The following is a 26373-nucleotide window of genomic DNA, read 5'->3' as shown; positions in this document are numbered from 1 at the left end:
CTTTGCTACGCATGTCATAAATCACAAGGTTTTGCTTGTTGTTTCTTCTCTTATACTTCTTGCCCTGCCTTTGGTGTATGGTTTGTGTGTTGTTTTTAAAAGTTTCCTATATTTATTAATGTGCTTTGTGTGAGCTCCATTTGTTTTGTGTTTTTATGTATTTTACTGTCTCTGAAACAATCTCAAGATTGCACAATGCAAATGTTCATGGAAAGCATAAATATAACAAAATAAGCTTTCTTGTGTGAAAAACACACACTTGTCTAATGTTGTTTTAACACTAATAAACTTATAACATTATCTCACTTGTAGTACAGCTGACCAATGCAAGTTTTAGTTTTTGATTTTTCATCACTCTGCTTGAATCTTTTTAATGAAATATTTTTGACACAGAAAAAGACAGGTAAGATTACTATAATTCTGGATATGTAGATCCATTTATCAAAGTTATCAGAATCTAGAAACATATCAAACTTTGCTTCCATAATTAACTGAAGGCTATTTTCAAATACTGAATATATGGATTCAGTCCTCTAAAATTTAGAGAGGAACGTTCATGTATATTTTTTTCTTAAGAATCCATTCCTACAGTAGTACTGTAGAGTACTAAGGAAAAATGGTAGTGGGATTCTGAATATATTTCCTAATAGATTTTTTGAAGATCTAAAATGTATCTATGGGAAAACAAAAACTCAAACTCTGCTGATATTGCCTTGGCTTTTGGATACATCTATTTTTCCTGCTGCTTTTATGCATATTTTCTCCAAACAAGTTTGTGCTTGCTTTTCCATGCCTACTTTTGTGAAGAAGCAAAAAAATTGAGGGGAAAAAAGATGAAATGTTGAAATAAATATATGATTTAATATATCATCCTGACATAATAATTCATAATTGGTTTTAACTGTTTGCAGTTATGTGGCTTAAAATGTAGTTCAGTGTTTGAGAAGAAGACACAGAGCCTGATTCTAGAGACCACAAATATGCATTTAATTTGTTAATGACCAAAGTAGCATGGAAAAATTAAATCTCTGTCCCAGCAAAATATTTAATGTCCCTTTGTTTTTTTTTTGTTTTTTTTTGTTTAAAATAGATGGGAACTTACATAAATTAGGACAGTGTTTCCAATAACATATTAATGCATATCTTTGAAAGAAATTCTTAATGAATGCTGAAGAATAGAATATTTTAAATCTAGTCATATATTGAAGCTTTTAATTAATTTAAAACAGCCACTGTTCTAAAAACACTGGCCTATTTTATGGAGACTCCTTTTATTTTTAAAAAATATTTTCCTACAAATAAACAGCTGTCCTATTAATCTTATTTTAGAACCACAAGATGATCAGGAAAGAATAGAAGAAAGACTAGCACATATTGCTGATCATCTTGGATTCAGCTGGACAGGTAAAGTATAATCTAGGAGAGATCACAGTTGTTAATTTGTGTTCTTGCCAGAAACAAGTTTTCACATGTTTGCTTATTCCATACCACCCGGTACTTTCTACTTTTTTTGAGTACAACTTCCAGAATCATTGAACATGCTGACTGAACAGTTATAATTCAAGAAGGCTAATAGCAATCTAGTCCCTCCCTTGATTTTAACTCGTCTCTTCAGTAAAATGTGCTGAAGATTTAATGCTATTAGCATGGTGCAGATTTAATTGGTATATCTACTTATGCTTTCTCGCTATATAAATATGATATGCATACATGGTTATAAGACTGGGTTCTAAAATAAATATGTACTAAAATAAATATGCACTGTTATTATTACTACCAATCTTTGCTGACTCACAGTGGTTCACAAAATGCCAAAATACTATAAAATGCCCATAGTAAATTAAAAATCACCATGTGTTCATTTAAAAACACCTGAGAACATCAGTTAGTATTTTTAAATAAATAAATGAAAATCTAAATAACAAAATGTATCATTTCCTAACAACTTTCTGGAAAAGCTTAATATTTAGTAATTCCCCAAAAGCCATTGCCAAGATCAGGCTAACAGGTCCCTCATCATCCTTGTGTGAGGAATGTGGATAGTTTTAAAAATTTGATAAACAAACAAAAAAATGAGGGAAAAATAGCATTTTCTGATTTCTCACACAAACACCACTTCACAAAATTGGGCTACCGTAATGCAGTGCAAAATTGGGCTACTGTAATTCAGCATAAATATAATCTATATTTTTATTGTTAGAATAAAATGAAAAGGCACAGAGAAGATAACAATTCTAATAACAAATCTTTCTTCTTGAGATGTACTAAATGTGAATGATCTGTTTTGCTGATAGAAGACCAGATGATCTATATACTTAAGGAGTAATGCAGATGCATTATTGTTGCTTTGAATTAATGTTAATAGAAACTGGGTTGTATTTTTAAAAATTACTCAAATGAAGTTTGAACACATGTGTAAGTTTTCCATAAAAACAATAGAATACTAGTCCCATAAGAAAGCAGAATTCATAAAAGTCCAAGAATAAGAGATAGCAACTTTTTTACAACTTTGTACTCTATTGTTTTTATCATTTTTACAGGGAGCATGGAGATAATGCAGTGATATTCCCAGAAGAAAATTGTTGTGCAATTTATCTAGATTTAAAATGCTGAAGATATTTTAAAAATACATTAAAAGTAGATGCGTTAAACTTATTGAAGTCTCAATGCACCTCTTGAATTTCACACCCATATAATTAGCAATTTGCTCACAAAATTTGATGACTGTAGAATGGGAGCCCAGGAGAATGAAAAAGAGGGGTGGAAAGAGTGTGCCTCCTGATCCTGGCGCTGAGAATTCTTCAATTAAATAAACATTATGGTAATAGCAAATGCAGTGTAGTGATTATAACTGACTGCAACTGTAAAAGTTATAGTTCAAGTATAATCTTAACAATGTTCCATATGTATGTACAGTAAAGAAAAATATTGTCTACAATTTTGACAGAGCTGTTAAATATTATCAGAACTACCTGTGTACCTGAATATATAATCTATATACCATGTTTCCCTGAAAATAAGACCGGGTCTTATTATTATTTTGCCTCCAAAAGAGGCACCAGGTCTTATTTTCAGGGGATATCTTACTCATCCCCAGCACCAACAGCCCCGCCTAGCCGGTCCACTTCTTTTGGGGGCGAAGGAGCAGCTTCATTCTGCACTGCATTCTGGTCTGCATTTTGCAGTCAGGCTTTTCTGGAAGGCCTATGCAGCCACATACCGAGCTATGGATTCAATCCGTAGCTTGGTCTTCGGCTGCAAAGGTCTTGCAGAACTGACCTATGGATTGAATCCATAGTTCGGTTCTTGGCTGCACAGGCCTTCCAGAAAGGCCTGTGACTATAAAATGCAGGCCTGGCTGCAGAAGCCACTGCAGAAAAAGTGAGCTGGCGAGGAGAAGCCTGGCTGCAAGGTAAGTGGGTGCGGGACGCATGGGGCAGATCCACATGCCTACCCCCGCTGTAGCTTGATTTTTAAGCGTGTGCCTCACCCCAAAACTAGGGCTTATTTTTGGGGTGGGGCTTATATTAGGCTCACCCCCCAAAATCAAGCTAGGGTTTATTTTCAGGGGAACACGGTATATTAGGGTTTATTCTAAGGTAAATATAGAATTATAATCTAATAGTAACAATAAGTGATATTTATAAAGAATTGCAACTGGTCAAAATTATTTGAATACTTTGTGCTTACAGAGCTAGCAAGAGAACTGGATTTCACTGAAGAACAAATTCATCAAATTCGAATTGAGAATCCTAATTCCCTTCAGGATCAGAGTCATGCATTACTGAAATATTGGCTGGAAAGAGATGAAAAACATGCCACTGGTATATTTGTTTTAGCAGTTACCATCCCTCACACCTTTTCCTTTCTGACAGCCAAGTGCAATGTACATAAGAGAATGCAAGTGTCATACAAAACCAAAACAATATAAAGATCTTACATACATATAAGGACACCTATACTATATATGGACTTCTATAGATGATAATTCTCTGTGATCTAATCTCCTGTCTGTAAACGTAGCTACACAGTTGAGACCAGTCTACAGCACTGATGAAAAGGACTTCTAATGTTTCTTTTTTCTATGTCTTCAATGATATAGAACTGTTTATATCCCAATGATATATACATGCTCATGTTCTGTTTATATGCTTTTCTTGGAGGACATGTAATAACTTGAAGGTAGTATGGTTTTAAACTAAACAATGATTCAAATAGAGAAGAGTAAATTTACTTTCCTGTGCAATTGTCACTTTCAGAGCAACTGTATCTGCATAATTTCCAGGTAAATCCTGTGTATTCTCCAGGACATCCTGTATTTGTACATACTCAAAAGAATGAGACAACTCTATGAATAGACATGTCTTTCCTTGCTAATATGGTTGCCAAACATTAATAGCACTCCTCCAGTATTTTTTTCTCAGAGGTAGATAATATATAGAGGATAGAACTCTTTCATAAAATTATCCATCTTCTTCCTTTTTAATTTATAATGTATTTAGCTAATTTATATACTGTAGCTACCCATCTCACATTCGTGATGCAGGGCAGCTTATAAATAAAACATAAACAGTACTAGTACTGTTATTAGCTATTTTACCCCAAGAAATAATTTCATTTAAGCAACCAAGATAATTACTATCTTTCTGTTATTATGTTCAAGTAATCTACATTTAGTGCCCACAATTGGGGGTGGCAATTCTATCATTAACTGAAGAGGTTGCTAAGTGAAATTGTGACTATGCTTATGATGTCACTTCAGTTTTCCTTTACAGATCTGAAAAGATTGTAAACATTTTTTATCACCATCATAACTGCTAAACAAGGCAGTCACTAAGCAAGGGCTACCTGTATTGCTATAGACTGCTAGTTAAGTACTTACTATTGGAATGAAGAGATATCCCACTAATAGTGCAACTTTGGGGCTGCTTTTCACAGAACTGTAGATAACTTGTACAAAGCTACCACATGGTCACCCTTTTCATATATCTGAATAGTGGGCAATTGTTACTTGGAAGATTGTTTTTAAAGCTATTTCAGGAGGCAATTCATATCCCTCCCCAGGAATATAATCAATCATATATAAGTGTGAGTATCAGGACAACTAGAGAGATCAAAAAGAAAGAAAAATAAATAACCACTGTTTTTCAAGTGATTAGAGACACAGTCTTACACTCTACCCTCCTATTGGTTGACTTCACAGCAGTTATCCCAAAACTGAGTAGATGACATTCTTCATATGTACAGATTGTTAAAAATAAATGCTGTCTCTTCCATAACACAGATTCAGGTCTCACAGAGTGTCTTAAAAAAATTAATCGAATGGATATTGTTCATCTAATGGAAAGTAGCATGGAAATGTCCCGAGATCATGGCCACACCTATGCAGAAATTGAACAGACAATGGTACTGGATCACAGTGAAGGTGAGAATATGCTTACACAGGCATGGTTACTATTAAATAACTGATGGTTATAAAATAATACCCATCAGCTATCACTGAGATAACTACCAGTGATTCTATACTATAGAGTGCATTCCTATCAGTTCATATAGTAATAAATATAGTGCTTTCCAACACTGTAGTAGTGATAATCAGAAGTGAGTCATCCTATATTATATCACTGAATATAGAGAGATCAATAGTAGATTATCTTCAATATCTTCAAAAGAATCCAGTTTAGCAGAGAAGAAGACAAAAACAACTCACTATCCTTCCTGGACACTCTGATCACCAGAAACCATAATGGCAAACTAGAAACACAAGTGTACTGAAAAACCCCATACCCATATGTGCTCCACTACCAAAGCAATATAATCCAACCTCCCACAAGAGAAGCTGAGTAAGAACTTTATTTAGACAAGGACAAACTCATTGCAGCAATCTGAACAGCAGAAAAAGGAAATAAAGCCATCTATACAATGTCTTCTAATAAAATGAGTATCCATTCAACTTTAAGAAAAAGTGTCTGACCATTCAAACCAATATAGCACAAACAATACAAGTTGTAAAAAGCATAACAGTGCCATACATCAAGAACATCTCAGAAACCATTAACAGACTACTAAAACCATATGAAATCAGTGTAGGACACAAGCCAACTAAAGCCTTCCAAAACATCCTAAGTAAACCAAAAACCCATATCCCCAAGATGAAAAAATAGGAGTCATCTACAACAGGTCCCCAACCTATGGGCCACAGCCCACTACTGGACTGTGCCCCATTGGCCACCAGGCCATGTGAGTGGTGGCTGATGTGTGCATGTGCACACAGCCCCTCTCACACGAGCGTCGCCATGAGTGTTGCAGGCGTTTGCAGCCCCACTCATGCGAGTGCTTACGGCCCCACTCATGCGAGCAATGGGTGTTCATGCATGCACACATGTGCATGTATGCATTCACTCCCCCACAAAACCATCCCTTCTTTCTCCCTTCTCATGCTTCGGGCCACCAATCCCGAAAGGTTGGGGAACTCTGATCTACAACATATAGTGTAATGACTATAACAGCCACTAGATAGCACAAACAGGAAGAAGACTGCCAGAACGCATCCATGAATACCAACTAGCAGTTAGAAGACATGATTAAAAACTCTTTAATTTTACAACATATGTACAAACTTAATTATAGTTTCAGTTGGGAAACTCTGACCATCCTAGACCTTAGACCAAACGAAGTCCAAAAACACTAGGGAATTTCTAAAAGCCTGGCATTCTGAAAAATTAGCCATCAATAGCCTTATAGATGGAAACAATGTCTACATATTTGTGAAAGAGACAATAAACAAGCTAAAAAGGGAACAAAAAGACCAAAACACTCTCCCACACCAGCAATCAGCACCCAGATGAGCACAGATTAACTCCCAAGGTTAACATCAGCCCAACAGTCAAGAAGTAAACAATATCCCAGTCAAGCAACTTTCAAACAAGCTAACAATAAACAACCCAGCCAAAGAACTCCAAGACCACTCCCACCAACAGTGACAGGGCAAGCCACTAGAATATAAATTGAGAGCAAACCCCACTCTTTACTAGTACTGATGGTGTTACTTAGTTTGCGTAATGAAACATCTGAAAGAAATCAAGCTTAGCACTAAGGACCCCTCACTCCAATCTTAAACTACAAATATCTTCCTTTATTGAAAGTTTGACTATATGGAGTTTTCTAGATAGGTTTCGTAGAAATCACAAATAAGTTCTTATATTTAAACACATGGCATGGTTATTTATGTTAAATATAACAAACTTTTAATTTATATTTTGAAACTGCTTAGTTGCTTGTTATATGGTCTTTTAGCATGAAACCTTTGCTGCAGATCACATCACTACAAATCTGCATCTAGATAGCAGCTACTTCATTTATAAAGATTAAATTATTGTTGTTTTACTTTGCCTTCAGGATTCTCTGCACTTCATGAAGATCTATGCAGCACAAAAGATAAAAAAGAAGAATATTCCTTTTCTAAAGACAGTGAGCCATCAGATCATCCCCCCCTTGTTTCAGAAGAAGACCTTTCTCTCAGTTGTTCACTCTTGCATGAAGGCACATCTAAGGCTGAGGCAGAAGTATCTATGGTAGAACTACTGCACCAAATACAGAAAGATCATGTGAAAGCTGAATTCTCAGGGAAGCCTCATGAACTGACAGAAGATTTACCTACTACACAGGAATATGTGTAAGAATTCTACAGTAGGGTGACATATATAGCAACAGGGAATATTTATTGCGTAGAAATCATGTTTCATAAGCAAGGAACAAATACAAATTTTGCAAGACTAGAAATTCTTCAATTTTGTCAAGAAAAAAATCAATGAACTAAATTTCTAAAATTTTACGGTAAAGCAAATATATGACCAACATATCATTTTAAAATATTCTTGGACTTATTAATTTAAATAAAAATAAATCATTGAATTATCTACAATAAGATTTCATTATTGTTTCTATAGATTTGTCATGCTTCTGAGCATGTTTTTAGTATGGCAAAATATTGACTCGGTTAGAGAATGGTTTGGTTTGGTTTTTTAATGAAGCTCAGCTTATGGTAAGATCAGCCAAGGTTCTCTAGATACTGAATTACTGGGTGAAATTTTCATTGAGGAACAGACATTACTTCCATGAGAGGAATGTCAATCAGTAAGAGGCCAAAGATTTCCAAAGTGGGTAATCCTTGAGCTTACCTATCCCTATTTCTGGAAATAAACTGGTTCTCAACCTTTTCTTCACACAGACCCCCTTTAAATACCTTTTGTGGCCACAGACCTCCAAGACTTAACTCAAGATTTAAATCATAATATTTCTTCAAGCCTTCATGGACACCTTGTGATGAAGTCCCCCCCCCCAGGTTCCACGGACTACAGGTTGAGGACCACTGAGTTAGAATAAGAGCACTTATGTAATATTAGTCTGAATTAAATAATCACAAAGAGACAATTATTATGACACACATGACAAACTGGAAAGAAAACCATTAATTCTATTCCATTCTTTCTGCTGTTATCCTGTGGTGACAATAAAATAAACTGAATGGAGGCAGTGAAATTGCTGGCAAGAATTCAGGAAGGCCAAATATTTTTTTTTAAAGAGGGAGGAAATTGAGGGACTCTTTTCTATCAGAAAGTCCCACCATTTGTAATCAAAATAAATCATAAGGGAGTACTGGAAAGCTAAACTGGTTTAGTTTAACACAACTGTCTATACAAAATATTTTTAGATGCCATTTTCTTGTCTGATGATTCCCAGTTTACTTAAAAATAAGTTCTAATATATACTGCTCAAAAAAACAAAGGGAACACAAACGTATAGGATCCTATACGTTTGTTTTCCCTTTATTTTTGTGAGCAGTATATTTCCAAAGAAATAGAACTTGTACAATTTTAGATTTGTAATCATGACAATCAGTATTGAATTCTCTTTTGTATTCTCACTCAACTGTATCCTGATTTATTCATTTCAGAATGTTACTTGCCACTTTTCAAAACCAAGCCAAGTGGCTTTATAATAAATCTTATTCCTCAGAGACAGGCTAGAAGAACTAATCATCTGTTTCCTCCAATCTTTATTAACAGTATCACAACTTCTGGAGCAGATTTGACACAAGTGCCCCAAAGTGTGAAAACAGCCAGCATTGCCAGTGACAAGTCTGGGGATTCCACCACAGGATGTGAAGACCTTGAAAGGCCACCATTTCATACTTCAGCATCTAGTGATCAAACTGATTCCCCCATTGTGGAAGAACCTGAAGACCATCACTTTCAGCAAGAAGATACACATCCAAGGAAAAACAGCCTGGTAATTGTTGAAACCATTGATGAACAGCCTGAAGAATTAGAAAGACATGAAGAAGAATTGTTAGAAAAAGTAAGTTGTAACACTAATATGATTCGTGAAGTAGTGCCCTTTGAAGAATTTGTGAAGAAGAAAATCTTTAATATAATCTTATTTAATACCTGGAACAATACACACAGATAATAAGAAACAGATGTTCAGACACTGTAGATTAAAAGACAGTTCTTGGAAAAGAAAATTGAAAGACAAATGCACTGAAAAATGTGTAAAGCAGTAACACAGAACTGAAGAGAAGGAATTATAACTAAAAATATGCTGTCAGCTGAATAAGAACAGAATACGCCTGAGCTGAAAAATATGAAATGAATGTAAGAAGAATTCTTTGAAAGAAAAAAGTTAGCAAGGTTAAGATATAATATTTTTGTACTATATGGAAAGAAAAAAGGCAAGAAATATTTTGAAAGTTTTTCCAAATGTGCACATTTGCAGCAAAATAAGAATTCATTGAAATTGCACACTTTTCATGCTTTAATTCCTACAAAGAATATGTTAGGAATTAGATTGTGAATGAAAATGCAGTTTTGTCCCATGACAATTGGGAATTGTCAAAACCTTTCATTAAAAAAAAATCAGTTAAATTAGAAAATAATAGAGCTGCACACTTTTTTCCAAAAAAGTGTTTGGGAACATTTAGGAGCATGCATGGAATAGCTTCTTTAAATGGAAAAGCAGCTTTATCCAGGTTTGTATGGATGCTTCAGAAGTTATCCTTGACCATGCACAACAATTTCACTCACTGGAAAACAATGAAATGAAGAGGCACAAATACACGTAGTAATTGACTTACAACAGTTTGTTTAGTGACTCTTCGAAGTTACAGCGGCACTGAAAAAAGTAACTTATCACTGTTTTTCACACTTATGGCCGTTGCAGCCTTCCCATGGTGATGTGATCAAAATTCAGCTGCTTGGCAACTGGCTCACATTTAAGACAGTTGCAATGTCCCTCGGTCATCTGATCACCTTTTGCATCCTTCTGACAAGCGAAGTCAGTGGGGAAGCAAGATTCACTTAACAACTAACTTAACAACTGCAGTGATTTCATTTAACAACTGTGGCAAGAAAGGTCATAAAATGGGGGCAAAACACTTAACAAATGTCTTCCTTAGCAACAGAAATTTTGGGGTCAATTGTTGTAAGCTGAGCATTACCTGTACATGGATACACCCATGAACACCTTTTGATGCTGCCACCCAAGTCTGGAAAAAAATGGCTTCTTTAACTGTATAAAAAGAGGTATTTCACCAAACCACTTCTTTCAAGGATTTTGTTCATCTGTAGAAAATAATTCATTTTTTTCCCTTCAAAAACTCAGTTATGATGTTTGGATTAACCAATATAGCAGTAACCTAAATGCATTCCACCTATAGTCTTTCACAGTTACCTGGCACTTTGAAAGTTGCTCCCATGGCAACTTAGTCATCATTATGAGTGTTTAAGAAACCTGTCCCAAGTCCCATTGCAGAAGAATCATAACAGTAAATATGTAGTGAGCAAATTTTATTTCCAGGATCTTTACCTGAAGACACTGCTGTTGCAAAGGTGAAAAGGATTTTCAAAAAATATCCCAGAACTATTTAAATTAAAATTAACTGTGTTTTCTAAGTATAAAGGAATTATATATTTTTACTGGCTAAAAAACAGAAGCAAATATAGTAATTATTAATTAACTCAAAATTGCAATATAATCTAGTCTAGTGGTTCTCAACGGGTGGGGGGCTGTGATGTTGTCACAGAGGGTTCCCGAAGGCTTGAAGAAATATCATGATTTAAATCTTGAGTTAAGTCTTGGTGGTCCGTGGCCATGGTCTATGGCCACAAAAGTATTTAAAAGGGGTCCGTGGTGAAGAAAAGGTTGGGAACCACTGATCTAGTTCATAATTAGCAAGTTGTTGGAAACTCTTATCTGTTTAGTCTAATGGGTGTATGGAAGAAAAAGCTGTAACCATATTTGCATTATTCAGTTGATGCACTGCTTTTAGTACATGGTATTAAAAGAAAGTTGAAGGCAGGTTTCCTCAGATTGTAATATCAAATGTTCAAAGAAGATTTCTTACATTCAGCCCAAAAATAGAAAGAAAATAGTATAGCATATTTTGCAGTGTATCTCATTCCAGCAAGCATTTGTATGGTGTTCGTTGTGTTATTAGAAAGGGGCCCAATTATTCATTCATATGTATAGTACCAGTATGATGAGAGCAATACTTCCGTGCTTCCACTAGGAGCTAGCAGAGGAATTAGGTGAGCTGGAGGTCAGCTCAGATGAGGAAGAGATGGTAACTACCAGGGTCGTCCGCCGCCGGGTAATTATTCAGGTACAGGAGTTTGAACTATTGCACGTACCAATGGCAATTATGCCCTGGTTATACCTCTAAAACCCACCCTTTTCCCAAAATCCTGTTCCTGAAACACCCCCTTGGCTGACAATGCACTGATGAATTTGGCATGTTCCTGGGTAATGCATGTCAATTGATTAACATAAACATTTTTTCTAATTTCATTTGGAAGCTAAAGGAATGTAAATCCAAATGGTGGATATTTAATTTGCATTTTGAAAGAGACTATCTCTCTGAGAGGACAGTTTAATTTGCTGCTTCAGCACCACTTACTAGCCAAATTCTTTCTTGTTCCAAGTTTGCATGCTTTTAAAAAGGACTTATTTGCAGAATGTTTAATAGCAGTGGAGCAATTTGCTTCAGTGATCCTTGCTTAATTTATGTTGTTGTTGTTGTTTGAGCCAAACTAACTTCTGTTATGCAGTTTATTTAAAATAGCTAGTTATTTTTTCTGAACTCTGTTCTTTGTTCAATAGGCTGATGATGTGCCTGAAATACCACCGGAAGCTGTAACGGAGGAACAGTATGTGGATGAACATGGCCATATTGTGGTGAAGAAGGTATTCAGCTGATGATTTATTAGAATATAATAACCCATTTCAAGGTTTTTCAGATTAAATTGAGGTGTGTGCCACTCTAGGATACTTTAATACAGGTAGTCCTCAACTTACAACTGTTGGGTGACCTTTTAAAGTTACATCACTGAAAGAAGTGACTTATGACCGTTTATCACACAACCATTGCAGCACCCCTGTGATCACATTATCAAAATTCAAAAGTTTGGCAACTAGCATGTACTTATGGTGGTTGTAGTCTCCTGGGGTCATGTGATTACCTTTTGCAACTTTTTAACAAACAAAACCAATGGGGAAGTCAGTTTCACTTAACAACTGTGTTACTAACTTAACAACTGCAGTGATTCACTTAACATCTGTGGTAAGAAAAGTCGTAAAATGGGGCAAAACTCACTTAACAAATGTCTCACTTAGCAACAGAAATTTTGGGCTCAATTCTGGTTGTTTGTTGAGGACTACCTGTATATGTAACAAGAAATCTCTTGTGGAAAATGAGAATTTAAGCTCTATGCATTTCACACTATTTCACATGGGATAAAGGAAAACACTTTATCCTATATAACTGTTGCACAAAAATAGAAAGTCCTTATTCATTTTAGAAGAGAACTGGAGCAGAATAGTTGAAACTATATTTTGCAAAATTTGTTATGAGGTTTTTTCTTCATTTTGATAAAATAGTTTGTGCATTTTATTTGCAAACTTTTCAGAGTAGGAGCATGTAAAATAAACTGTAATGTATTTAATATATATATCATGTAATGGATATATTAAAATTGCTTTGAAATAGCATTTCGAAGGTCTAACTATTAACTCACGTTACCTGCTAATGAAATAGTAAGTTAAGGCTTACTGGTGTTTGCACCTGAGAGAGAATGCTAGATATTTTAAAGAACAAATATGGCTGCCATGATTTAAAATTCAACTGCATGCTAACATAACTCTTGATGAACATGCCGCCCTGCCAGGTCACTAGGAAAATCATCAGGCGATTCGTTTTACCAGATGGCACAGAAAAAGAAGAAGTGGTGATGCAGGGAGAGCCCCAAGATCCTGTCACAGTGGAAGAGGGAGACAGTTACTCCAAAGTCATAAAGCGGGTGGTGTTGAAGAGTGAAAGTGAACAATCAGAGGTTAGATTATTTTGTTTTCTGCCAAGGTTTATTTGTTGAGAAGTAAATTTTTGAAATTAGCACTAGCATTACCCATTATAAATTACTCTGCTCATTACATCTTGTAAATTTTGTTTCATAAGGTTCAGTTCACATGTCTTGTTTAAACACCCTTGGAAGATCATTTATTCAATTAAGAATTGTAGAGCAATTTTTTAACACATCTAGTAGCCCCCAATTACATCATTTTTCAAGAAATGAATGAATCAGTAACATTATCGCAAAACTTTCCACAGGAAAGTAGCAAAATAATATTTTGGGCATTATCTAATCAGCCAATAACCATGATTATCTCCATAATATTTCATTATTCATGAAATCTCTTTCACAGGTGACCTTTTCTGAGCCAAGTGTATTACCAAGTGCCTCAGAATTCCAGGCTGAACCAGTAGAAGGCCGCAAGGTCAGCAAAGTTATAAAAACTACTTTAGTGCATGGGGAGAGAATGGAAAAACATCATGGAGATTCTAGTTTAGCAGTGAATCTTCCATCAGCCAAAGATGACTTCGAAGAGGTGAGATAATTGTATGGTTTTGGCAACACTGTTAGAACTGCAATAGTACTAAGGGCAGAAACACATATAGAAAAATTAGAAATAGCTAACTGTAGTGAAGCAAATGTGGAATTCTTATTTTTTCAGTATGTTTAGAGAAACTCAATATTTCTCACGAAGAATGATTTTTCATTCTCAAAAACATCTGAGAATATCTAATGGAACTCAGTGAGAGATTACTCTGTGTCTTAATTTTAGGTCTTACACAAAGCTGTAAAAAGGTGCTTTGCTCTGCTTTGATAATGCTTTAAGGAAAGCATTCATTTGAAGCTGCTTTGAAAAGGAGTGCTGCCATCCCACCTCTAGACTATGAAGCAAAACTGTCATATCCTTCACTCACTGTCACTTGGATGGTGTCTTCCAGGATATGCAGCACCTTGAAGGAACTTCTAAATTGAGGTTGCATATATTTTATGCATGCACAGGAGCCTTTTTGCTGCTTCTTGTTAGTTCAATAGTTTACTTCCAGTTTTACATTAAAAGGAAGTGATACAGGAAGAGGCACAGGAATAGGACTATTTTCTATCTAGTGAATCTGCTAGAAAAAGCAATTGAAACAATTAAAAGTGCTTCAGTAAGACAGGCCATGTCACCCCACTCTTGACAAGGTCAACTGGGGTCAATTTGTATAGAGAAATTCATTGTTATACAGTGAATGTAGTTGGAACCTTTCACAATTGCCACATTTTTCCAGACAAAAGGAGAATGAAATTCCCTCAATTTGGAACTAATTGCACAGTAGATCTTGGAAGCTTATCATAGATTAATAAATATGATTTTTTTTCCAGATGCATTTGAGGCAGGATTGTAAAATTCTACTTGATTAAAAATATGACTCAGCATTGGTTGAATAAATAGAATATAGATAATTTCTGTTCAAATGGGAGTGATGTCAGCACATCCTCTTTTTAACTATATTTCCAGTTTGAATAAGAAGCTCCATTTTTAGATTGGATACATTTAAACATAGTATGCAAGACCACAGTGGAAAGCATTATAGTTGAGGACTTTAGGAAAGAAAACTCCAGTATGAATGTACACTTAACAATATAACTCAATTTGCAAGTGGGGTTATTTTATTTATAAATCTAAAGAGCAGGCTACTCAAGATATAAGAAATATGTATGGCTTTCCTATTTGTAATCTATATGTGATTCCAAGGATAATCCTGGATCAAATCACTTTTATTGTGATGAACAATAATGAACAAAATCCCATCTGTTAATAAGACTGGGCCTCTTTCTACTCTCTCTGGGTTCTTTCAAGAAGAAAGGACCTTGTTCTTCACAAGAGGTCATTTGTCTCCGTCAGGAGTTCAGCATAAGAATTCTCAGTAAAAGTAGATTCTATTGTTTTGTCACACATTTCTAAATTCTTAGTGAGTATAGAATTTGCAAATTATGCCATTAATACTTTTTTCTTATATGTTTAACTATTATTTGTCTCATTGGTTGTTCTGATATTTTAGCAGGTTAATATAATTAAGTTGTTATTTGGGTCTTTTATGCTACAGTTATGCTTCCTGTTTTACTTTAGGCCCTGAATTACATAGGTAACAAAGTGAAAATTGAAGTCCCCCCATTAGTAGAGAAAGAGGTCATGAAAGAGGATGGGTCGCTTATTAAAAGGTTTGAGTTGGCATGACATTAGCCTGTGCAATGACCAAAGATTTAACAGACTAACTGTAATAGTACTTGACTAAAATAATGTCAACTTACAGTCTCCGTGTCTTAAGCTTTACTTGGAAACTAACACACTTGGTGGAAGAGGGGAGAATCAATTGATGGAACAAACAGTTATTTGGGAAATAGCTAAATTATAATTCTAAGTTCTAAATGCTAGCATTGTAGAAAAACTTTGCATGACATATTTTAAATATGCCTTGAGGAAATCAGAGTGTCATGAGGACAGGAAAAGATCTGGACAATTAATTAATTGAAATGTTTTGGGTTTAGGTCTATATACCATAAGACCCAGGTTTTAGAGGAGAGGAGCTAAACTAAAGCCCACAGTCAAATGTCCATGTCACTGAAGCTAATTACCTGGGATTAACTATAATTTCATTGCCATTTCTATGCTATATTCATATCCACAACTATGTAGGCAGAATATACCCCATATTGCAATGGTCCCCCAACCTTTTTGGCACCAGGCACCGCATTCATGGAAGATATTTTTTCCATGGATGGGTGTGGGGAGAAGGAGCACGCAACATAGATTCCTAACATGAAGTTTACAGGTTACAGGTTTGTCCCCCTATGAGAATTTAATGCCCGATGGTCTGAGGTAGAGCTGAGGTAGTGATGCTAGCACTAGGGAGTGGCTGCAAATAATTTCATTTTTTGTAACGGAGATCTATCAATCTAAATTTTGTTGAAACAAAATACATTTGCTCTGGCAACATGAAGAGGACTATAATATTTGAAGATGATCTTAATTATCTTTTATGCATGTAATATATACCCGTTTTCTTCAATATTTAAATTCCCTCTTAGATCTTTGAGAACAGTTCAAGTGCTTCAGACACAGACAAATGTACTTCTTTCTACACCAAACTCTTGGATAGGACAATCCTGTTATTATGTTTTATTTGGTTAATTTATGGCTCCTCAGCTCCCAAATGACGCTGGGAGCGTTATATAATTAAACTATTAAAAATTATACGCTATCAATTTTAAAACTCTACCAGAAACAAACACAGTCAAAATGAGGGAAGAAACCTATTATTCTTTCTATTCCTTCCTTGATTGAACTGTTTGTTTACTTTTCTGCCAATATTTTGTAAAGCATGTGAAGCCAGTCCAATAATTGGCAAAATTTCCAGTTTCTCACTGTCACATTCCTTCTCTGATGTCAGAATTATCAAAATCAGTTCTCAAAGAAAAATCTGATGCTGCATTTCCACCTTTGAAGTTAGAACATGTCTATTCTCCCCAAATAAACAATGAGATCATATCCTCCCCATATTTTGTACTAGGCAGATGTGTTGGGATGGGAATACAGCCCAAATTTCTGGGGAAAGATACAGTATTTATTATTATTTCTTTTACTGATTTAGGAAGAAGAGGGCAACAAGATAAGGGTTTTTTGTTGCAGCGTGGCATGCTGTTGATTAGAAATCTAGTGTATTACTTCTAATTTCCTCTTTCTACAAAGGTTGATAAGCTTACACATGTGCGAGTGTCTGTGCATATAATAGCACACACATTTTCTAAGCCATGGACCTTCCCTCTTGTGTGTGGATGGCAGCATTTTAGCAATATAACTAGTAGCATTCATGAGTTGAATATCAGAAATAGAAGGAACAATAAAAAGGTTTTAGTAATTTAATAACAATAGAATGACATTTGGGGGGGGGGTTATGAAATAGTTAAACAGCCTAGTTCATTTGTTTCTTGATGCTTACTATGAATCTGATATCCCTCTCCAAGAACTAAAACATCAGCAGAGGTACCTCCGTCGCCTGGACTGAAGTTTTCAAGGAATATAATTCAAAGGAAAAAGCTGTCCTTTCTACTGAATAAATTATTTCTGTGATGTAATTCTGTATATTCCCATCACTGCAGAAACCTCTTACTTGAAGAGAAGTAGTAGTAAAAATATGTACACAATAGAGCTTATGTTCCTTCATTTGTCTCATTGTATAATACCGAATGACAAGTTTATTTATTTATTGACTTGTATTCCATCAATGAGATTCGTTAAAGTATGGGAGGAATGATAAAAACCAGCAGGTTTGTAGTGAGGGATATGGTTCTCCTGTCATTTATCTTGTTAATGATTCCTTGTTGCAGGACTATCATACAAAGATCAGTGTTACTGGATTAGAACATATGAATGTAGGCACTGATGTTACAAAACAATAATGTCTCTCAAAATTATTTTCCCAGTATCGGGAAGGAAAAGAACTTAAGACATGTTTATAACTGAAAGTTTCTGATAGATAAAATGTTTACATAAAAGTTCAAACCATACTAAAGGACAGCTTAAACAATCCAATTCTAACTCTAAATAGCATTGTGACTATGCATTAACTCAACTTTTGATCTTAGTCAGAAGCAGGCTACAGTCTACACCTACAGTTCCTTTACGCCAGGGGTGTCAAACTCAATTTCATTGAGGGCCGCATCAGCATTGTGGTTGCCCTCGGGGGGCCGGGTGGTTGCGGCTGGGGTAGGTGCAGCCTACTGAGTGGGCATGGCTGGGGTGGCCGTGGCCTACTGGGTGGACATGGCCAGCTCAATGTCACTAGCAGGCCTGGGCAGGAATGGGCCGGATCTGAGAGTCTCCGACAGAGGGGTGGGTGGGACTGGGGCGAGTGCTGGGGCATGGTCCACTGGAAGAGCCTCATCGTCCCTCTCAGGCCATGCAGGGGGCCCCCTGGACAGTGGCAGAGACTGCCCAGAGCCCTGGGCTGTGGACGTCAAGCGCCCAACCTGGCCATTAAGCTCCCACAGCACCGGGACCCTACAGCCCTGCATAGTCCAGCCACACTTCCCCAAGGGGGCTCCTAGCTGCACTTACCTCCTCGAGGCTGCTGCTGTGCTTGCTCTCCTTGGCCAGGTTGCTCATGGTGGGTGCAGGAGGGCAATGTGCATGGGTCAGAGGGGTCCCCACTCCCTCTCCAGGTGAGGAGAGCTGGCTTTGTAACCAAAGCATCCTCAGCAATAGGATGGGAGAACACCAGGGGATGGTGAAAGCGCAACAGGGCTGCTGGTGGCCAAGTGCTAAGGCAGAACTTCCTCCAGAACCTCCCTCCCTCTCATTCCAATCTCCTTTCTTTGCTTTATTATATATGTATGTTAGAATAATACCTGATTCCATGGAATCAGTATATCATAAAAACATTAAAAACCTGTATGAATTTAATTGCACAGCTTTAAAATATCCTGATGCATGTCAATTAAAAGAGAGAAAGAGAGCTATTCTAAGACTAGCAAAGAAAAAAGTCTAAAAGGATAAAAGTATTGCTTTGTTTATACATTCAAATCTTGTCTTTCCTTCCTTCCTCCCTCCCTCCCCTCCTACCTTGCCTCCCTCCTTTTCATTCCCATCTCCTTCCTTCCCTTTCTTTCTTTCTGTTTCCCTCCCCTCCTTCCTTCCCTCCCTCCCTCCCTCTCTCTGTGCCCAGGAAGGGGAGGGGGAGAGGCTGACAGCGCTTCTCTCAAAGAATAACAGAGTTGGAAGAGACCTTTGAGGTCTTCTGGTCCAACCCCCTGCTCAATGGATATTCCATTCCAGACAATGGAATATCCAATCTCTTCTTAAAAGCCTCCAGTAATGGAGCATCCACAAGTTCTGAAGGCAAGCCTTTTCACTGGTTAGTTGTTTTCACAAGTCCTTAGTTCTAGGCTGATTTTCTTCTTGATTAATTTCCATCTATTATTGCCTCCTGATGCTTTAGAAAATAGGTTGACCCCTTCTTCTCTGTGGCAGCCCTTCAAATATTGGAACATTGCTATCATGTCACCAGCCCTAGTCCTTTTCACTAAACTAGTCATATCCAATTCCCACAAACATTTGTCATATGTTTTAGTCTCCAGCCCCTAATCATCTTTGTTTACCATCCATTTAGACCAGATGGTCCCCCTGGTTTGGTTTATAGAGCAGTGGCCATGAGCAGAGCCTTCTCAGAAACAGCACCCCAATTATAGAACTTTCTCCCAAGGAAAATATGAACAGTGCATCCCTCACCTGTTTAGAGGCAATTCCAAACACACTGTTCAGCCAGGCATATGTTGAACTACACATTTTATGGTCAAACAGCACTAAGTAAATTACTACTAATATTTTTCTTTCTTAAAATACATGCTTTTAATATTGTTTTAAACAGTACTGGTGATGCTTTACAATAGCTATCTTTGAGAGTTTTCTTGTAAACCACCCTGGATTTCTCTGAAACATTTAATTTCGAATTAGACATTGACTTAATAAATTAGGCAGAAGAAACAAATGTTTAAATACATCTAAATCCCACAGACCTACTGCCTCCTAGGCACATGCTGCAGAGAAAATAAGGCATTGCATTTCTAGCCAACATAGCCACAGGATGTTGGGAACTGTGGTGTATGATACCCAAAAGACATTAGTTTGGGTAAGGCTAGATTAAATTATAAAAGAGCAGATGAGGGAAAGTAGAAGCAAGAAACACTTTCCACGTCTCTGACAAAATAATCGGGGGGGGGCAGTTGACTCAGCCTTTTAATTTGAACTCACACCAATTCCTCTTAACTTCCCATTCAATCCAAAGAGTTATACTATCGGCTGGATTTTAGGGAGGGGAGGTAGCAAGAATAGAACATAAAGCCAATTTGCGAGTTTACTCTCTCACCTGCCTACACACCACCTTCCCGACATAGTACATGGCTCCAAGACATATCCCCAGAAATCCTTTGCAGTTAATTCCATATATTTTTTTCGGGCCTCTCACTTTTCTGAGAATCGCAACACGACTAACCCAACCCCCCCAAAGGGCCTCACCTTCCCGTTGGCCTTCTGCAAACTGCCTGACATCTAGTCTTGTCATCTTGCTTCTCTTTGCTGCCAGTGGCCATGGCTTTCCCCCACAGGGGCGGGGAAAGAGAAGCCCTCACAGGCTCCAAGGCCGGGCAGGTAAGCAGGCCATGGAGGCACTGATGGGGGGGCACTGATCTAAACGTCATGTCGGCCATCCAGAATGTGGTCAGTTTTAGATCCGCAGGATCACCCTGGAGGGTTACCGAAAGAAGGGGCCTAGCCCGCTGGCTGCCTGGCCTATGGGATGAAAGGCAGGGAGCTGGGAGCACATGGTGGCACAAGTCAAGCATTGGCCGGCTCTCAATCGCCCTCTCTGCCACATGGTAAGGCCGGAGAGGGGAACGTGACATGCTGGATGCAGAGCCACAGCCTGGAACTGCCGGCAGCCAGCAATGTGTGAGCCTCTGGCGGCTGGAGAAAAAGGGGAAGAAGGAGGAGAAAGCAGGAAGGGTCTCTCTCTCTTTCTCTCTCTCTCTCTCTTTCTCTCTCTGTGTGTGTGTGTGTGAGAGAGAGAGAGAGAGAGAGAGAGATCCTCTTTTTGTAAGTTTGCTTACTCTGTTTGCAACGCTCCCCATTCCCCACACTTTCGCTTCCCTGCTGGCTCAATCTCTTGCTCTTTCGCTCTCACACTCACACACAAAAACTCTCCCTGCTTTCTTCCCCTTCTTGTTCTTTTCCTCCATCTGCACCTGAATGGAGTGGGAGGAGGTTAAAAAAAAGGTAAGTGGGGAGAAAGGGGGAAGCTCCCATTTTTTGTAACACCTCGGGTTCCTCCTCCTCTCCATGGCCTGAGTGAGGAGAGGTGAGACTCTGCAAATTGGGGCAGGTGTGGTGAAGTGTGGCCCGGCAAAGCAGAGCCGGACGAGGAGAGGTCCAGCAAAGCGGGGCATGGCCAGGCGTGACGGAGTGAGGCCGGGAGGGGTAGAGTGGGGTGAGGCAAATGAGCTGCAGCTGCTGCTGTGCACCACCAGCCCCAGAACGCTCACCATTTCCTGTGTGTGCGCTGGGGGGGGTGCCCAGCTGGGTTGGGGTGGGCCAGGGCTGGGACAGTGGTGGCCGGTCCCTTACCATTTCTGGAACAGCCCTGGGGGCCAAATCTGGCCCCTTTGTGGGTCACATCCAGCTCACGTGTTTGACATGTCTGCTTTAGGCAATCATTTCTCCCTGCCTGTGCAAGTTTATGCCACAAGAAATTTCTCAAGAAGTTACAAGCTGCTGACATTTTAACAAATCTACCAGTTTAAATCTGATTGTAAATCTAGGCTTGTATTGTCTAAGTGTAGCATAAGAAATGAAATTACTTTTTTAAAAAAAAAATGTTATTGGTACTTTATATATAAATATTTAGGACCTTTCTTTGCTCTTTAGGTCTGTTCACCTAGAGGAACACAAAATTCATGCTAAAATTTTTAAATGAAAAATAGAACATTTTTTTTAAAAAATCCTACAACTTCACTCATTGCCCCTTTGACTTTTTATAGGACAACAATGAGTAAAGCTAGTACACAGAAGAGGACTGTGGTTAAGGATCAGTATGGAAACCGGATTCATGTGGAGCTGCTAGAGGACACACCAGAAGCGTTACCCCAGGATGACCTTCAGCATGACCTTCAGCAATTATTAAGGCATTTCTGCAAAGATGAGCAGAAGAAAGAGGCCAAATGAGATGCTGCTAAATCTCACCCATAGACCACCACGCATATCCATTAACTGTCCAGCTTTATCCAACTTTCTTTTATCATAGGTATTATTATTTAACATAATCATCAGGGAACACTGCTGTTTCTACTTTGAGCATATAGGGCAGGTTTTCCATTTCATTTTCTTTGTTTCTAAATATCTGTAAACTAATTTGTGACCAAAGATCACATCCTTCATTCTGGATGGTTTTATCTACTAAGTCATAGACTTTGTGCTTTCCTGATTGTCTGTCAACCTTGGCATTTTTATTGTTCTTTGTTTTTGCATCAGATCCATAGACACATAAGTTTCTTCCACAGGCCTCTTGAAATGACAGTGTACATGTGTGTTTTTTTAAGATTATTAACTTTAAACTGTAAATAAAGAAAATATGTGGATTCACAAGACGGAAAGAAAGAAGCACTGCCTATTGCAAATACTTTTAGCATCAGGACTATAAGGTTCGTTGAAGAATAATTCATGTAATATTGCTAACATAATGCATTACAGCTAGGACATGGCTCTATAAAGATCGAAGCAAATCAATCCTCCTGTGTTCATAGCACTTCCAGTGTAATAAATTACTTGACTAAAAAGAATCAGAACAAAGCCTCAAATTTCAGCTGTTTCCCTTACAAGACAGTTGATTGCAGCCATTACTGCTTCTTTGCTTCCTGGGAAAGCCACTTCAAGATTTCCTGAAGAAAAATATACCCAGTTAGATATAATGTGCTAGCACCTGTATCTGTGGCACTTTTGCATACTGTATTTAAATCTTTTAAATCAGGGACATGAAATGGGTGCATTCAATAATTCTGATTTCTATACTGTTTTGATCACTCCTTTAACAAACCACACTGTCTTAGAAGTGGTTGTTTATGCTGTCCACTACACTATAGACATTTTGAAGGAGGAAAAGAAACCTTTACTTTTCAGTAAAAATTGATTTATCACATTCTGTCAAGATTGTCTCTTAATATGGAACATGCATGTGGCATTGAAGTATAAAAACATGACCTTTCTATAATCATGCCAATTGCTTCTCATCCTTCCTAGCACTGAGCAAACAGATATTACCATCGTGTTTGAGGTTTTTCTCTGGAGTTTTAGTTATAAGGAGACAGGAATCCACCAAGCATTTGTTTAGTTTTTTTTCTTGCTATTTTATTTATAGTCCTTAACCACTTTTCAAGCATTATTCATGTAAATGTCTGCACTTTGATTTTCCAAGAATGCATATATGACCCTGGAATTATTTTGTGATCTGTACCTAATTCTAATAGTGATCTGAAGCTCTGTAGCATTTTAACATATATATGTAATTAGATATATATATATATATATATATATACATATAATATATATACATATATTATATGAAATGATATACATTTTGAGTCAGTTGTTTGATAAACACAAAGCATATTCAGCAATTATGAGTCAGGACCTCTAGGGCTGAATATTTTTCAAAACCCTGCTAGCCTTTGTTTCTTTAAACAAAACAACCCCACTCAGTGCTCAGAATATTGAAAATAAATGTTACAAATTGCACCTCCTAATTAAGCAACAATGCCAAGAGAAAAGAAACCTTTAAGGAGGTTTTGGTTTCCTGGTTTAAAAACAAAAACCTACTCAGTGCCATAACAAATTTGTTTTGTTGGCAAAGCAGCACTTAATGACTGCCAAAATGAAAGGAGACCTTATTGCAGGACACACAATAGCTCATTTCTCATTGTCAAGAACATCACTGTTTAACCTTCAAGACGGGCTCTACAAGAAATGCATTTCTGTTGTGTTATTTGATGATGTTCTGTGTAACAGCATAATGGCTATTCTCCTTTTTTCAGTTTTGAATTTTTGCTGTGTTATCAGAGAACTTGAATACTGTGAGAAGGTGATTTTAAGTTGATAAATCGGCATCTTGTTCCCATGGTGATAACACTTAACTGAATATATCTATGAGGGCATGTATTAAAGATGTAAAACAAACAACAGCACTAACAATACATAGCTGCAATGTGTACAATGGCTGATTTAATTAAATAAAAATGTAAAAGTGTTAAATGTAGCCATGAGAGTATGCTCTCTTTTTTGCAACTTAGAATCGGGAAATTATTTGAAAACTTTAATTGCAAAATTATAAACCTGGCAGTCTACACTGTTATGATTAATTTTACACAGTGTTAATGTTTGACCTTCAAGGTCTCAGAGATCTTAAAGGACCTAGGATCAATTTCTTCCATTCTGTCCATCTTAAATCTGGTTGTGAAGTGCATAGATGGTGATCACATGACAGCAGGACAGTCCGATGATGATTGTAAGTGTATGCACCAGTTGCATTTCTATTATATGGTTAGGAAAATACTGCAATTTAGCTGTAAAGTTACTTTTTCAGCATTGTTGTAATTTTGGTCACTAAACAAAGCAGTTGTTAAGCAAGTTATAGCTGTACAATGACACCCATACATTTGTGTTTTTCAGCAGAACTCTGGATTTTTGCTGAAAGTTTTGCATACTAGCTGAAGCATTAGAGGTAACTGTTTGTCAGTTCTAAAGGAATACAACTTGATAGCAGCTGCTAACTTTGTCTGGACAGCTAAAATATGCTAACATGTAGAATTGGCATCCTTTGGGCTCGTTTGTCATTCCTTATATTTTTATGCTTTTAAAAAACATAGTGACATCAATACATTTGCTACTATGGATTTTATTGGCAGTAAATGATTTATTAGAGACTTGCACTGCCTCTTATCAGTTACTATGCAATTCTTAAAATTTTTATCAAAATCTAAATCACATATAGTTGCCAAATGGAAATGGAATACTGAGTGTGCTGTTTTCTAAGGGAAGCCATTTGACTAAACTTTCTCGCATCGATCGGTTTCAATCACCTCAACAAAAATGGTAGGAGAGAACAGGCAAACTGAAATAATTAAATGTGAAGGAAATGTGGCAAGGATTAAAAAAAAATTCTATTCCAGGATACATGAAAACCAAGATTGTTTTTATTTGCAAGCAATGATGAATAGCAAATATGTAATGTGAGAAAAACATTGCCTTGCATTTTCTCATGATTTCATTATATTGAAATGCTTTATTATGTATGTATATTAGAACAATACCTTTTTTATCCTCCATGAAATCAGTATATCATAAAAACGTTAAAAACCTGTTTGAGTTTAGTTTCACAGCTTTAAAATATGGGGGTGCGTGTCAATTAAAAGAGAGAGAGAGAGCTTTTTTAAGACTGGCAAAGAAAAAAGTCTAAAAGGATAGAAGTATTGATTTGTTTATACATTCAAATCTTGTCCTTCCTTCCTTCTCTTTACTTCTTCCTTCTTTCTTCCTAGTATTTACCTAGAACTGCAAGGCCTGCTTTTTTTTCAGCCTGACATCATGGACTGAGAGAGAGTGACTGGCCCAAAGTCACCCAGCTAGCTTTCAGGTGGAACTAGAATTCAGTCTCCTGATTTCTAGTCTGATGCCTTAAGCACTAGACCAAACTGGCTTTCTGACTTTTATTATTTTATATTTTATTTTTATTTTATTATTTGTGTTATAAGGCTGCCTGTGATATAAACAACATCTCTGGGCAGCTTATAACAATAAAAACATAGAAATAAAACAGTATTACCAAACACTATTGCTAATCTTTTCCCCATTCTAGCTACATATTTGCTTGGCTCAATCATGCATTCCAGGTTGGAAATAGAACTTCAGAATTTTTGGTGTATAAGGTTGGAGAACGTAGCAATTTAAGAATCAATTTCTATAGGTTTCACTGCATGGATTGAGCTGAGAAAAAAACATTCTTGGCTCTACTATGTGAGATTTTTGAGGCCTTGCCTTTGGGGTCTAGGATAACCTGCCTTGGGTAACTTGCCATCGCCAACTTGCCACAGCTAACTCCCCACTGGACTACTCGCCACAGACAACTCATCACGGGACAACTTTCCACGGGACAATTCAATGCTGTATTAATTGTTTCATTCAGTTACTTTTATTATTGGTTTACTGGCTGGATGCCCTTCCTGGTGCCTATGTGAAATTCGCAGCAGACAGTTACTCATTGAGCCCAGAGACAGAGATAACTGCCGCTACCTAGGATCACTCAGCCTCCTGATTCTGAGGCAAGAGCTCCACATATAGGCCACCATGCCACTCCTAACATGATATCTCTGTCAATATTTATCTCCA

The 26373-nt window shown here is 37.1% G+C and overlaps 1 protein-coding gene across 50 annotated transcripts in view; it reads left to right on the top strand.

Annotated features, from left to right (window-relative positions):
* Window positions 1–24244, top strand: part of ANK2 (ankyrin 2) — a 199522-nt gene extending 175278 nt beyond the window's left edge. For 33 of the 50 annotated variants that reach the window (XM_039338279.1, XM_039338297.1, XM_039338291.1 and 30 more), the window contains 11 exons: window positions 1330–1404; window positions 3693–3824; window positions 5285–5425; window positions 7399–7675; window positions 9069–9360; window positions 11570–11662; window positions 12160–12243; window positions 13224–13388; window positions 13759–13941; window positions 15517–15608; window positions 21978–24244. In XM_039338279.1, the coding sequence (XP_039194213.1) occupies window positions 1330–1404; window positions 3693–3824; window positions 5285–5425; window positions 7399–7675; window positions 9069–9360; window positions 11570–11662; window positions 12160–12243; window positions 13224–13388; window positions 13759–13941; window positions 15517–15608; window positions 21978–22161 (1718 nt within the window). In that variant the 3' untranslated portion in view covers window positions 22162–24244. The remainder of the gene's footprint in view (window positions 1–1329; window positions 1405–3692; window positions 3825–5284; window positions 5426–7398; window positions 7676–9068; window positions 9361–11569; window positions 11663–12159; window positions 12244–13223; window positions 13389–13758; window positions 13942–15516; window positions 15609–21977) is intronic. The other 17 variants (XM_039338311.1, XM_039338294.1, XM_039338309.1 and 14 more) reach the window with 2 other exon arrangements.
* The last annotated feature ends 2129 nt before the right edge of the window (window positions 24245–26373 follow it).

This window comes from Crotalus tigris, unplaced genomic scaffold, assembly GCF_016545835.1.
Source record: "Crotalus tigris isolate CLP2741 ecotype Arizona unplaced genomic scaffold, ASM1654583v1 scf7180000017695.2238764, whole genome shotgun sequence".
Lineage (NCBI taxonomy): Eukaryota > Metazoa > Chordata > Lepidosauria > Squamata > Viperidae > Crotalus > Crotalus tigris.
Note: the sequence above shows the minus strand (reverse complement) of the source record. Positions and strands in the feature narration are given on the sequence as shown.